This window comes from Dermochelys coriacea, chromosome 9 (genome assembly GCF_009764565.3).
Source record: "Dermochelys coriacea isolate rDerCor1 chromosome 9, rDerCor1.pri.v4, whole genome shotgun sequence".
NCBI lineage: Eukaryota > Metazoa > Chordata > Testudines > Dermochelyidae > Dermochelys > Dermochelys coriacea.
The window spans coordinates 22,347,859-22,363,537 of record NC_050076.1 but is presented as its reverse complement, the minus strand read 5'-3'; the positions used below and the strand labels follow the sequence as shown (position 1 = coordinate 22,363,537).

Sequence of the window (15,679 nt, the reverse complement as noted above, 5' to 3'; positions counted from 1 at the left end):
GCCAGTGAATTCTGGGTTCCTGGGAGGTATACTGCCAATAGGGTAATGTGGTGCTTGATAAATGGGGGAATGGATCTTCCTCCTACCTGTTTGTTTATGTAAAATATGCTTCTCATATTGCCTGACATTATGAGAACGTGGTGAGACTGGATTCATAGTAAGAATGCCCTGCATGATTCTTGGACTGTTCAGAGGTCTAGATTTCCCAGGGTGTGCAAGTGTCCAGTGCTGTTTGACTGTCCACATAAGCCCCCCAACCTACCAAAGAGGCATCTGCAATTATTATTCTGTTGGGTGTGGGGCATAGGAAAGGAGCATGCAACCACGCTTGTGCAAGATCTTTCCACCTAGTCAGAGAGACCCTTGTCTTGGTGCGTATTATCAATAAAGTATTCATGCTGTGTTTGCTCAATGTATATTCTGTTCAAAGCCAAGCATGCAGACATCAGAAGTGGAGTCTGGTGAACAGTGTTACATAAATACATGATACCATGTGACCCATGAGAGTAAGGCAAATCTGGACCAATGCCTGACAGTTGTGCATAACCTGATCTATCAGGATGCCCATGGCTGGAATCTGTCCACAGTGAGAGATGCCTTTGCTCTGATTGAGTCTAAAGTCACTTTTATTAGATCTATAGTCTGGGTTGGAGCCAGAGAAGACTTTTCCATGTTCACAGAGATTCCCAGGGATGCCTATAGATGGAGTAGCAATGGAATACTTGTTATGACTTCTGGACATATCTTGCCTGTGAGAAGCCAGTAATCTAGATATTTGAATATTGATGTCGAAGTCTGAGTCTTTCATATTGAGAATTGTGAACTATATGTCTTTTTCTAGGAATGGTATTATTGATGACAACATAACCATGTGGAATTTTAACTTGCAATTAAACACACTGAGCTACCACAGTCCAAGAATGGGTCTCCATTCTCCTGTTGTTTTGGGGACTAGAAAATATTTGGAATAAATCCTTTTACTTAAGGCTGAAGCAGTACCCTCTCTATTGCTCCCCATTGGAGGAGGGATTCTACCTTCTGAAGAAGGATCTCCTTGTGAGACTGGTCCCTAAAGAGACATGGGGAAAGAGGTTTTGTAGGAGATAGGGAGACAAACTCTAAGGCATAGCTGGAATGGATTATATTCAGCACCCATATGTCTGTTTTTGCTCTCCAGTTGTGGGAAATTTGTGCTAGACGTTCTCCAAAGCAGACCTTGGAAGTAGGTGGAGACAGCATCAACACTGGTTCACAACTCACAAGCATCCGGGGAGTGGGGATGGGAAGCTGGGTAGCTGCAGTACAGATGGTTGGGGCAATCCATCTCAGTTTTTGCACCTTCCGCCATTTGTGAGGTGGCTTGTAAGACCGCTGGTGGTAGAAGAACTGTGGTAAAGACCTCATCTTGTAAGACTGCTCATGATTCTTCCTCTTCAGGGTTAGGAGTGGAGGATTGCCCTGGAGTGTTTTACTGAATGCAAAGACTCCTCTGTCTTCTGGTTGAAAAGATTAACTTTATCAGAGGGCAAGTCCTGCATACTGTTCTGTACTTCCTTGGGGAACCTCAAAGAGCATAGCCAAGTTTCCCAGTGCATCACTATAGCAGTTGTCATGGATCTTGATGCAGTATTGGCAGTGTCAACTGCTGCTTGTAACACGTTCTTGCCATGAATCTGTCCTTGTCAATAAGGGCTTGAAATTGAACCCTATCCTCCTAGGAAACTTGCCTTCATAGTCCAGGAACTTAGAATAATAAAAACTTACATTTTGCCAGCTCGGCTTGAGAGTTGGAAATTCTAAAATAAAGGCTGGTAGAACTAAACACCTTTCTTCTCATAAGAGCTAAACCTTTGGCTCCAAGGCCCAGGCCAGGGAATTGGAGGATTCACCAGGGCGGGAATTATAACTAACCACTATCTAAACTTATTATACTACTAACAATATCTACTAATTATATGAAAACTTGGGAAATATCTATAGGAAAAAAGTCAAAAAGAGGGTCAGTTCCAGACACTGGAGTCTGACTCACACCAGGCAACTGTATGAAAGAACTGGAGAGGCATCAGTCCACACTGCCCCTTTTGCCCTCGGCATAAAACACAAGGAGAGCAAGAGTGCATGCGTATACCAAAAGATGCTACTTGCTAAAATTCTCTGATCTCAGGCACATGGAACACTTGTGTATTCACAGAGGAATACACACAGAGATCAGCATTCAAAAAAGAACAGTTACTTACCCTACAATAACAGAGGTTCTTTAACATATGTTGCCTAAAGATTCCACTCTCAGTGCAGATGCACCCCATGTACATAGATTAGATTGAATATTTTTTTAATAGCAGTGTCTGCTGTGGCCGTGCCTGCACTCTGTACATCCTCTCACTTCCCATAGCAGAAAGTATAATGGGCAAGGTAGCAGCAAACCACACTCACTTCCTTCACTAGTAAAAATCCCAGGAGCAGGAATCCAAACGCCATGGACAGAGGGTGGGATTGAGTTGTGTTGTCAATACACATTCTCAAAGAGCTACAGTTACTAGGGTAAGCAACACTTCTTTCTTCTTCAAGTGACTGTCCACAGAGATTCTACTCAGGGTGACTGACAAACAGTTATCCCAGTGTCAGAAGATGAATGTGTGGAGGCCTACTTGAAGAGTGACTCCAGGACTGCCCTACCAAAGTTCACATCCAATCTGAAAGCCTGCATCAGGAAATAATGGAAGAATAATGGAATCTGTGAATCAAAGTCCATGTTGCTGCTCTGTATATTTCTGGTATGGGGACATTCACCAGACAGGACATGGAGACTGCCAGGGTAGAGGCGGAGTGAGCCCTAACTTGCCCGGGGAGGTCTTTCCTGGGGTATAATAAAAACCTTAATACAGCGAAAGGCCCATTTAGATATTCTCTCAGACAGTGGTTTTCAAACTTTGTATTGGTGACCCCATTCACACAGGAAGCCTCAGAGTGTTACCCCCCTTTTATAAATTTAAACTGGGAGGGGGAATTTAATTTAATGGGATCTTGGGGCTGCCAGCCATACAGAGCTGATAGCTCCTGACCCCCATGTAACCATCTTGCAACCCCCAGTTTGAGAACCCCTACTCTAGGAAGATATTGGTTAACCGTAACCCTTTCAGCAAATGCCACAAAGCATCTACATTTGTATCTGAATGGTTTGGTTCTGTCAAAATAAAAAGATAGTGTTTTCACAACATTCAACATGTGGTGTTTTTCACTCAGAGAGGGATGTGGTTTTAGGAAGAAAACTGGGAGGTGAATAGATTGGTTGATGTGAAATCTGAGACCACCTGAGAACCTTCAAGTGAGGCCTGGATTCTGTCTTTGTGGAAGAGTGTATATGGTCGGTCTGCCCTGAAAGTCTGAATCTCCTCTATCCATCTAGCAGACATGATAACCACCATGAAGGCAGTTTTCACTGGAAGGTGGTAGAAACAGCACGTAGCCAGAGACTCAAATGGGAACCCATCAGTCCTGTCAGCATCAAGGTGTGGTCCCATGATGGATAAATCTCTGGAATGGATGTAAACATATTAATGAGCCCTTTGAGAAATCACACCACCATTGGGTGCGAGGAAACAATGTATCCCCTAACAGGGGATAACCAGTAGATACTGTTGCTAGATGCATCCAAATCAAAAGAAGAATCCAGTTCATTTAAAGGGAGTAAGAATATTCTAACATAGCACGTTACTGGTAAAAGTTGATGTTACATTGCCCAGAAGAGAATCTCTTCAATTTGATCTATATGTTAACCTAGTTCAGGGTTTCCTGCTGTGAATGAGAACGTCCTGCTTGCAGGAGAGCAGCTTCCCTCTCTAGGAGTCATCCTGCCAACATCCCAGGTGGTCAGGTGCAGGGACATCATATCCAGAGAAGGGATGTGCCCATTGTTTTGTGAGATCAAGTCTGATAAGACTAGTTAGGTGACAGACCACTCAACTGAAAGGTTCATTAGCTCAGAGAACCAAAACTGCTTGGCCTATGCTGGAGGCAGGGTGGATAAAAAAAATCACTGATTTAAAAAAAAAAAAGAATTTTTACAATGTAAATTAAATACAGATTTTTTTTTGTTTGTTTTACAAATAAACCTATTTAAAATTAAATTTGAAATTGAAAATCTATGTTGGGGCCTAAATTTATTATAATCTATTAAAATAATCTATTAAATATAATAAATCTATTAAATTAAATAAACAAAATAATACATAGCAATACGTTTCCTTCCAAATTTTCCAGAAAGTCAAGTCCCTGAACTGGTGGAAGTCACTGGCTAAAGACCTGGAATCAGAGTAGGTTGAAATGCTAAACATTATCAAAATGTTTTGACTTTAAAACTAAGGATGTATTATCTGGAATTAGTGAATTGACCTGGTTGTTGATGGTCACCATGTCCTGCAAGGTTTTAGACTAGTAGATCTCAACCGCACACCTAGTTTCTACAGCTTTTGACAGCAGTAGCCTTTCTATAGGTACAAAAAGAATGTATTTATTTATTTATTTATTTTACAATCTATTCAACTAGATCACTTCACTGACTAGTTCACTCAAAGTTAAGAAACCAATCTGGTGCTAAAAAGCAGGAAAGCTTATTTTCTGACTAATCTAGGAGTAAAAAAAAATTAGTAGAATCTCTGCATAGTCAGTGCAGTGGCCATTGATCTGGACACCATATTGGACATGTCAAGAGCCATTTGGAATTGCGACTAGCAGGGACCCTGGGGATTTTTCACTTTTCTTTGCAACATGGGGCGTGGATTGCCTGCTGATACCATCTTACCTAAATCATTCTCACACCTAATCAGCTCCCTGCCATTGCAGGGGCCGCAGGCACTGGTGTCACCTGTTTTCTGCCTGTGGTACAAAACAATTTAAAGGTCCTAAAGACTGAAATGCTTTAGTCTAATCCAAGTTATTGCATTCAATATAGGGGTAATTGGGTGAAATTTAAAGGTCTGCGATATGCAAGTGGTCAGACTAGATGATCAAATCATGGTTTCTGGCCTTAAATTCTATGGAAGTATGAAACAACATTTTCTGTGAATTTAGTTTCAAGATTCAGAATGGTGCCCACTTGCACCAACTGTGAATTTAGTCCAACATGTGAGCATCACTATAGGCATCAATGCATTGGGAAACCAGAAGAGAGAAAAAGCATGCATGGAAAATCAATATATGAAGATGGATTGACAGGTGAACAGCAGAGCAAACATTTCTTGTTACAACAAGAGAGTCACCATGAAAAAGATGGTTACTTATCTGGACCATAACTGTTGTTCTTTGAGATGTTAGTGCAGACATGTATTCCACTCAGGTGTGCATGCACCCAACGTGTCAAAGTCAGAGAATTTTGCTTAGTAGTACCCATGGAGGTGGTGCTCGTGCTCCCCTCCCATAGCTACACAAGGGCAGAACTGCCATGTCCCCCTTCAGTTCTTTCCCATCAAAATCACTGGCTGAAGACTCTGATGCACCGAAATCTCAAAGAACAAGAAGTGACGATGCAGGTAAACAGTCTTTTCTTTTTCAAGTGGCTGTAAACAAGTATTCCACTCAGGTAACTCACAAACAGTTATAGCAAGAAGTGGGCTCAGAATCTATTTAAATAGTGATTTCAGGACTGCCTTCCCCAAGTTTGTATCTGATCTTGATGTCGGTGTGACAGTGTAATGTCTAGCAAAGGTATGCACAGCCTTGCAGATATCCACAACTGAGACATCCTTAAGGAACGCATCCAATGTCACCTGAGCTCTTGGAAATGAGCCTGCAATCACTGTGGAGGCATCATATGAGCCCCTCCCTTAGCAGTGGTAATGCAGGCAACTGTCCACCTGTGAATAGTCCGAGTAGGGACTGGTTGTCCCTTCATCTGCTCAGTGTAGAACACAGAGTCAAGGTGATGAATGAAATGGCTTAGGACTTTCTAAATAAAATGTTAAACATCAACTGACATCTAAGTTATGTAGATGCTGTTCCTCCACACTTGAATGTGGTTTGGGAAAAATATAGATTAGTAAATAACCTGACGAAGGTGGAACCAAGATACCACTTTGGACAAAAATAATGAGCATTGTCTTAAACCACCTTGTCCATGAAGAACTGAGTGTACAGAGGATGTGCCATTAAGGCCTGCAACTCACTAACTCTTCTTGTGAATGTTATAGCCACAAGGAAGGCCATCTTCTGTGAGAGGAGAGCCCATGAACATGTTGCTGTCAGCTCAAACAAAGGATCCATCAGTGCACCCAGGACCGTATTAAGGTCCCACAGTGGCACTCTTTCCTTCACCAGTGGAAAAAAATGGGTAATACTCTTAAAAAATCTTATCATAGGTTTTGAAAATACCGACTTCCCTTGACTGGGAGGAAGGAAAGCTGAAATCACCACCAAGTGAACCTTCAGGGAGCTCACCTGCAGCAAATAATCCAAAATGTTCTGAATCTGTGCTAATGTGAGCTGAATTTGCTTGGACGTTGCCCAAATAGAAAACCACGTGCACTTAAGCAAATAGGTTGGCTTTGTGGCTGGTTTTCTACTATTAAGCAGAATGTGTCTAACTGCTTCTGAGCATTGCCCCTCCTCTTTGTCTAGCCACGAAGCATCTATACAGTAAGGCGCAGACTGCTTAAAGCCAGATGAACTACCTGACTGTGATGCTGAGTGAGTGGGTTGGGGAGGTCGAGCCGATAGAGAGAGAAGGTCAGAAAAGGTCAGAAAATCAAAAGTGCCTCAACTATGCTTGTGCACTCAGAATCAGTCTGGCGTGATCCAATTTGAGCTTGAGGGATCAGAGAGAGAAAGCATGCATCATGTTCCCCTCACAATTCAGATGGAAGGTGTTGGTAAGAGACTCTGGGGTTAGTCTTGCTCGAGAACAGAACAGATGACATTTCCTGTTGTCTTTTGTCACAAACAAGTCTATAGAAGGGATACCCCATTGCCAGAAAATGGACCTCAGTACACTGTTCTTTAGAGACCACCCATGTTTGATTAAGGTGATGAGCCAGTTGGTTCTGAGAGCCTGACAAGTGAGCCACTGTAGCCATATCTTCCTCGATGAAGAGATGACAAAACTTTATTGCTTCCTGAAAAAGCGGGTTGGAGCAGGCACCCCCTCTGCTTGTTCCTGTAATACATTGCAGTGGTATTGTGAAGGAGAATATGAATCACTGTTCCCCAGATGTGGTCTCAAAAAGCCAGAAGAGAAGGAGGGGCCATTTGACTAAAGCTAGACTCAGAAGGTTTCCTCCTCTGTGATTTGTCCCCCCTCTAGGGAAATTTTGCTGCCTCATAGGGTAGGAGGACTGATGGAAATATTACCAAGGACAATATTGTTGTTTCTGTTGGTTTTCAAAATGCCATCTCTTCGTGGCCTGAATATAAAACCCCAATGAGCATAAGGTGGCATGGGAGTCCCTAAAAGACTCTGTCAGCTCGAACTGTGTCATCAATTTTCTCTGAAAACAGCAGGCGACCATGAAATGGCAAGCCTTCAATGCATTGTTGGATTTCAGGAGCTACACTAGAGTTTTATAACCATGAGATTCTTCTAATTGTTACAGCTGAGGACATGAGCCTAGACAAAGCATCCACTATATCCAGGGAAGATGTAAGGATGTTTTGGCCACTAAACAGCCTTTCATATCAAAGTCCTTGAACTCCTTTCTTGAGGATTCTGGCAACTTGTCCAAAACTTGGACATAGCATCCCAGTTCACAAAATCCTATTTCAATAACAGAGCTTGCTGGTTTGAAATACACATCTGCAAGAAGTCAAATAGATCTTTCTCCCCATCAAATCTAACCTTTTAGATTCTTTCTTTAGGTGTAGATTTATATCTTTCCTGTCTCACTCGCTCATTTGCTACTGTCATAACCAGGGAATTTGGAGCCAAATGAGAGAAAAAATATTGGAAGCCCTGCATGGCACATAGTATTTTTTTTGTCAGTGCGCTTTTCTGTGGGTGTTAATGAAGCCAGGGCATTCCATAGGGATTTAGCAGGCTCTAGTATTGCTTCATTTATAGGGAGTGAAACTCTCCAAGGAAGTGATGGCTGGAGGATATTCTACAATTTATTTGTGTTTTCCTATACAAACTGGGTCTGAACACCTAAGGCTGACACCATACATCTGAACAGATCCTGATCTGACCTGAAATCTTCTGGTACCGGAGATGAGGACTGGAGTATTGCTGCATCATCTGTTGATGAGGAGGAAGATCTAGTTGGGACCAATGGAATGTCTTGAGGAACAACATCTGACTGACCTAAAGATTCAGAATGCCCTATTGCAGAGGAAGCCCCCTCTGCTGTTCGCTGCAGGACTGGTGATTCCAATGGGAAAATCCTACTGGAGGTACAGGTAATCTTGCCCTAGAGTGAGCAGATGCCTGAGACTTTGTTGAGGGACTTCGCAGGGATTCCACAGAGGCCACTGCAGGTAAGGATACGGCATCGGCAGCCAGAAAGAATTAGGCCTTGGTCCCCTGTCTCTACTGCAGGAACGGTATTTTCCCGGTACTAACTATGATTCCTGCTTTTAGAGTAGCAGCCGTGTTAGTCTGTATTCGCAAAAAGAAAAGGAGTACTTGTGGCACCTTAGAGACTAACAAATTTATTAGAGCATAAGCTTTCGTGTGTCTCAATGACCTTCGAGAGCAAGAGCGAGATGGGGAAGGGGAGGAAGATGCCTCTGAGCTTGACTGTGAGGATCTCTTCAAATAGCTTCATGGTGGCAATGGGGCCACTCCTGATGGGACTACCATGTGTCCAGTGTCATCCACGGCTCAACCCAGTGGTGCCATCGGTACCAAAGGAACAGTTGACAGTACTGGTACATATCTGGACCATATACTGGGTCCTGAAAGAGGCATGGATACTGAAAACGAAGCTGGGTCCTGGCCCAGCAGATACAGAGAATGTCATAGAGTGTCAGAGTGTCACTGGTAACGAAGATTCCATGCATGTCAACGATGCACTTGGTGAAAGAATATTAATGTTTTTCATTTGAGGACATGCAAATATTATTCAAGTTGCAAGTTTGCAATTCACTTAATTAAAGTAGATTTTATATCAGAAAATATTAATATATTTTGATTTTTTTAAATAACCAATTCTTAAAGATAAACTTTTCAAACTTCATTTATTGACCTACTGTTATAATTTTATTTGACAACTTTTGTAGCTGATATATTCTCTGAAAAATGTTTTGGAACAGGATACATATGCAAACCTAGAATCAGTACTTGCCAACCAAAAGCCTACAGTTTTCAGATGCGATAGGCTTTCAAAGAAGGCTGCCTCTCAAAGAATACGACCTGATCTAACTTCTGGTGAAGTCAACAGAAAAAATTCCCTTTGATTTTAATTGAATTGAGTTAAGCCCTAATATCCTGATCTAAGCAACTACCGCCAGATTTAGGGAAAGGCACTATAATATATTATATATAGCCAAAATTAAACATGTAAAACCAAGCTTTAAGGAAATCAATTAACTTACCTTGCTGTGCTAAAGTGGATCTTAGCATTCCACTTTTAGACCAGATTTTTATTTGTCCATCTTCACCAACTGTAAACAACAGAAAGTCATCCCATTTCTTTCAAAATTCAAAAAAATTAAAATATATGACAGTTATAAATTTAGGTACACTTAAGGTTAATTCTATGTATTTATTCATTTATTTAAATTGCTAATTAGAAAGAATGTGTCTTATGGAAAACATATTTAAACTGCTTTTCTGCTGCTGTCATCACAGCTTCTCGTCCACCTAGAGTCCTGTAGTCATCTTGCCTGACACTGCTTCTGGTAAGGGAGAGTCAATAATTACCCAACTCTCCCCTCACTCCACATCCCCTATTCATCATTACTGGTACGGCTCATTTGTTTACAGTTTAGTAACCCAGACCTGATATCCTTAAGTTTTTGCAGATAGAAAGACAGTAGTATCAGGCCTTAGAAGTTAAACTGGTGATTTATATGGTGAAATTTGAGGATAAAGTTTATAGGAACTCTCAACTCTAAAAGCTTGATTTCCATAATTAAATTGCAAATTCCCAAAAATCTTGAAGTAGGGAGTCTGAATGAGGAAATGCTCCAAAAGGCTCAATGTGCACCTTCACTATATACATATTCACTATGAAGCAAAGTCTGTATACACACACTGCAGCCTACCTTCAAGCCAAGTGTTACTTTAAAGTGCTATCATAATTAAAAATGTACAGCAGAGTTCTATTTGCAAAGTCTTCTAACTCAGATAGTTGAAAATAAATTATCACTAGAACACAAAGTCATTTCCCCTCCATGAGGTCTATTTATTGCCAAATTTTGCTTTTCTACTTCAAACACCAAATCTGTTGTAACTATCCAACAACAGTTACAAGAACATTCTTCTTCTTCCTTTTTGTTTGAGCACTGGAGTGATTTTTTTGGGGTGGGAGAAAGAGGAATTTTATTTATTGTAACTTTCTTTCTACTCAGAAACAGGTGAACTATTTTTACTTATGTTTCTAAAAACAGAGAGATTCAATGTGAGCGGAGTCCAAGATCTGAAAAAGTCAGTCCCAAAAAGTGAAACATCTCAAAAAGCTGAGCAACTCAAGATGGGTTTAAAGTGAAAACACTTAGGCAATCTTTACTAGAGTGGTCACTAATGTATGCATTTGTGTGCACACACATTAAATGTTTAATATAGAATATAGTAACTACCTAGAATGTAAGACAGCCAATAATAGTGCTGTTTATCTAATTTCATAAGTAAAAAACAAAAAAGTCTAAGTACAAAAAATTACATTTAAACATCTGAATATTAACATATTTTACATTTTTCAATAATTTCTTCTGATTGTCTTATGCATAAAAAAATACCATCAGAATTAATTATTTTAACTGGTATTGATGAGTTATCCCTGCATAACGATCCATTAACCAAAAGAACATTACCTTTACTGTAAATCACTGTTCTTATTTTTAAATGTATTAATTAATTCAGTTAAATTTATTAAAATCAACAATGTAGTGGCCCCATTCTTGGATCACTGCTCTTTTTCTTATGTATTTAATGCTGGGTCTCTTGTCTGTAGACTCAGATTCAGTTTTATCTATCTAAATTTGGTGTAACTGCAATTAAGTTTATGAAATTTCAATCTGCAGCTTCTAAATAAATGTCAAGGATTCACCTCAAAGTTGCCTCTATACAAATTCAACCGGATTTATCCCTCAGGGGAAGTAGTTACTTACATTCCATAAATTGAATTGTTTAATAACGTAGGTGTGTGTCCATAAGGCGACTCAGTGCATAGCAAGCTGGGGTGTGAATCTACAGTGCATCAGCCTCCCGCACACTAAGTGGATGCGTGGACCCCACCACCACAAAAATAGGAGTAAATCAAAGTGCACTATTTATGGCACTTTTTGTGCATGGCAGCAGGGTCCACACAGCCAATTAGTGTGTGGCAGGCTAGAGTGCTGTAGATTTATGCCCTGGCTTGACACACATTAAGTGGCCCTGTACACAAGCCCTGGCCCTAATACATAAGTGGTGTATTCCCTTCTTTGAAGCTATTTAGCATATTAACCTCATATCTTTAAATTATGCTCTCTCTTAAGGGCCTTTTTATTACTTTAATTTCCATCTTTAATTCTTTAAGGAAAAACTCTTACCTGTAACCAACGCTGTTCCCTCATAATTCCATCTTCCTGCAAGTACAGCTCCACAGTGAGCCTCTACACTTTTTTCCACTCTTCCTATCTTTGAAATCAAATGGAACTTGCCTAAAAAAAGTTAAGTTAGAAAATTAGATATCTTATTTATACATGGTGCCCATAACCTTAACATCATGTCCTCCACAGTTTTAAAAACTGATTAAAATTAAAATACTGTTTATTTCATAGGAACATAGGAATTCCCATCTAGTCTAGTATCTTGTCTCCAAGTGGCCAGCACCAGGCACCTCAGATGAAAGCACAAGAAACCTCACAGTCTCTAATTGCTAGATTAGTTTAAAAATATAAGCATGAGGTTTACTATCTCTTAAAAATGTAGGTGCGCATTTACTACAACTCTGAATATTCTTGATATTCACATGTCTAATCCCTTTTTGAATCTTGCTACCTTTTTGTGAAAAAGGATTTCCTTTCATCAGTTTTGAAATTGCCACCTTTTAATTTAACGTAATGTCCCTTTGTTCTTGAGTTGACATAGGGAGAATAGAAGCTCACATTTATTATTTTATCTTGTCCCCTTTTATTTTCTCCTTTTTAAGATAAACAATCCCAGTATTTTCATTTTCACTTTTCACACATCCCTGTGCACTTTAGTCAACTTCTCTAAATGCGCTCTAATTCTGTAATATCCTTTTAGACATAGGGTGACCATTATCATAACAGCTTGAGTTGTTTTCTATCACAACATTACATTGAGCCAAGGTCTTCATTTAGCTGTCCATATTGATGCCCAAACCCTTTCCTCTCCTGATACAATTGAGACTCCCGTACAGTATATGAATAGTCTAAATGTTTCCCTCCAATGTGCATTACTTTGCATTTATTAGCATTGAACTGCATTTGACACCGTGCTGCAAATTCAGCTACCTTGGTTAGGTCCCTCTCAGTTTTATCTGGACTTGACTAACCTAAATTAGTTTGTGCCATTTCACTGCCTCAAAACTATAATACATATGGAATTAAACTGAATCAAAAGTGCCTCAAACCAAGGAATTCCTACTTCTGATCCCCCCCTTATATTTGAAAGTCCACTCAGCACCAAAGGGTAAAAGCTGGTACAAACTGACTATCATGCTGGGGAGTGCCCTTCTCTGAAGAATTAAAATTTTCTAAAATGTTGGTCTGTTCTGGATATTTTGGGCCCACTTCCACTTAAGACATTGGCAACACTACTGCTGACTTCAACAAAAGTACAAACAGGCCTTTCTTTCCAAATGATACAGACTGTTTAATCCAAAATTTTTTACCCAGTCACGCCATGAAGAAGATCAGCTTCAAGCTGGACCAAAGATCAGATCAAAGAGGAACTGGAGCCCTGGAACAGCCTGAACAATAACTGGCTTAGAACTATACAATGATCCAGAGCTAAGCACCTTAAAAACTAGACTAACACTAAACTATATTTTAAAAATGTTTATATAGTACTATAACTAATACAAATAAAAAGAAAAGAAAAATAAGAGCAGGAATGTACTATCCTGAAAAGTAGCTAAATAGAGCAAAGATTCCAAGACCTGCTGTCTGGAACAATAGAGGCAACTGAGGGAGACAGGGGTTCCAATCCCTTAAATAACCTCAAACTAGTAATTCGTATCTGTAAGATGGAATACAGATAACCTCAATGATCACTGTTTTCTAAATAAATCTAGGGCTTATTGCACTTTTCCCCCCCAAGACTGGGGACCAGCAGAAGCAATTTCTCTAGAGAGAATTGTAACTATTGTTCTTCGAGATGTGTTGTTCACGTCCATTCCATTGTAGGTGTGTGTGTTTGCCACATTCACTGGTGCCAGAAGTTTTTCCCTCAGTGGTATCCGTAGGGGATCAACTCTGGTGCCCTCTGGAGTGGCGCGCAGATGTACCAGTATAAGGCACGCTGCCTGCTGTCCCCTCCCTCAGTTCCTTCTTGCCAGAACTCCAACAGATGGGAAGGAGGGCAGGTAATGGAATGGACATGAGCAACACAACTCAAAGAACAATAGTTACAAAAGGTAACTGTCTTCTTCTTCGAGTGCTTGCTCATGTCCATTCCATTATAGGTGACTCCTAAGCAGTACAACTGGAGGAGTTCATGGACATGTTGATTGCAACACGGCTCTGCCAAAGCCAGCATCATCTGTGGTCTGCTGAGTGATGGCATAATGCATTGTGAATGTGTGTACCGAAGACCACGTCGTGGCCCTGCAGATATCATGGATAGGGACATGAACCAGGAAGGCAGCCGAAGATGCCTGAGCCCTAGTCAAATATGCCTTCACTATCAGTGGAGGCACAGCCTGTGCCAACTTATAATAAGTATGGATACAGGTGGTGATCCAATTCAAAATCCTCTGAAAGGACACCAGAAGGTCCTTCATCCTGTCAGCTATTGTGATAAAAATCTGGGTCAATCTGCAGAAGGGCTTGGTGCGCCCCAGATAGAAAGCCAGGGCACGGCTGACATCCAGAGTATGCAGTCGCCTCCCCTCATTGGTCGTGTAAGGCTTTGGACAGAATACTGTGAGGAAGATATCCTGGTTGACAGGAAAGTGCAACAACTCCTTTGGCAGGAAGGCCGATATGGCTGCCAACCAGGTGCACCTTGATTGAAGAGAAGGCAAAGCCCTGGTGCTCTAAGTGAAGCAGGTAATCCAGGATGGACTGCAGAGATGATTGTGTCAGGGAGATATTCCGCTCCGATGCCCCACAGGAAAAATGCTTCCACTTTGTCAGGTCAGATGCTTTGGTAGAGGGCTTTCTGCTCTCCACGAGAAAATGCTGTATCTGACTAGACCGTTTTTGTCCCTATGGATTCAGCCACATGCAGCATCCAAGCCGTGAGGTGGAGACAGGCTAGGTTCGGGTGCAGGAGCTGACCGTGATCCTGCGAGAGTAGGTTGAGGTGGCTGGGAAGTGGCTACAGGGCTGCTACGGCCAGGTCCATGAGCATGCCAAACCAATGCTGGCGAGGCCATGCTGGACGATCATAACGACCTGTACCTTGTCCCTCTTGATTTTTGAGAGGACTCTGTTGATGAGCGGAATTGGCAAGACATCAGGTCTCCTGATCAAGACAGGAGAAAGGCATCAGAAAGTGAGCATCTGCCGAGGCCTTGGAGAGAGCAGAACTGATAACACTTTCTGTTCTGTCTGGTGGCAAACAGATCCACTCAAGAAGCTCCCCACTTCTGGAAGCTCATTCTGATGACCTCTGAGTGAAGAGACCACTGGTGCTGAGAGAAGAAGGACCTACTGAGGCTATCCGACAATGTGTTCCAGATGCTGGGGAGGTGCAAGGCCTTCAGATGGATTGCATGCTGAATGCATAAGTCCCAGAGATGGAGGGCTGCCACAGAGCCAACGAATGAGCTCCTCCCTGCCCGCCCATCAAAACCTGCACCACCCCGACTGGACAGTTGGGAAAGGAAGACACTGCAAGCCAGATGGAGGATTCTGAGCTCCCTGGCATTAATATGTAATGCGAGCTCCTCTCAAGACCATAACCCCCGAGTCCTCACTGTACCAAGATGCACTCCCCAGCCCAGGTTGGATGAAATCAGGGAGACCGTGGATTGCAGATTCATGAACAAAACACCTTCCAACATCAGAATTGGGTCGGACCACCACTGCAGGGAAGTAAGTACCCTCGGTGGGATCGTGATGACCTTGCCTAGGGGATGTCTGGCCAGGGAGTAGACTGACACCAGCTGAATCACGCATGTTGGAAAATATAGATGCATGCTGCCATGCGCCCCAATAGTCTGAGACAGTCCCAGGCAGTGGTGAGCAGATGGGCAGTGACGCTGGCAATCAGATCTGACGTTGCCCTGAACCTGGCCTCTGGTAGGAATGCTCTGGCTCGGGCAGAGTCGAGTACCGGTCCAATAAACTATCATTTGGACCAGGATCAACGTTGATTTTTGTTCGTTTACCAACAGGCCCAGAGCTTGACAAGTGA

The 15,679-nt window shown here is 41.7% G+C and overlaps 1 protein-coding gene across 7 annotated transcripts in view; it reads right to left on the bottom strand.

Moving 5' to 3' along the window:
* The window catches only part of IFT80 (intraflagellar transport 80), a 145,016-nt gene that overhangs the window by 90,240 nt on the left and 39,097 nt on the right, over nucleotides 1-15,679 (bottom strand). For 6 of the 7 annotated variants that reach the window (XM_043491885.1, XM_038417223.2, XM_038417225.2 and 3 more), the window contains exons 4-5: nucleotides 11,680-11,790; nucleotides 9,520-9,588 (exon numbers count right to left, since the gene is read on the bottom strand). The exons of the other annotated variant lie outside the window; for it this stretch is intronic. In XM_043491885.1, the coding sequence (XP_043347820.1) occupies nucleotides 9,520-9,588; nucleotides 11,680-11,790 (180 nt within the window). The remainder of the gene's footprint in view (nucleotides 1-9,519; nucleotides 9,589-11,679; nucleotides 11,791-15,679) is intronic. 7 annotated transcript variants of the gene reach the window in all.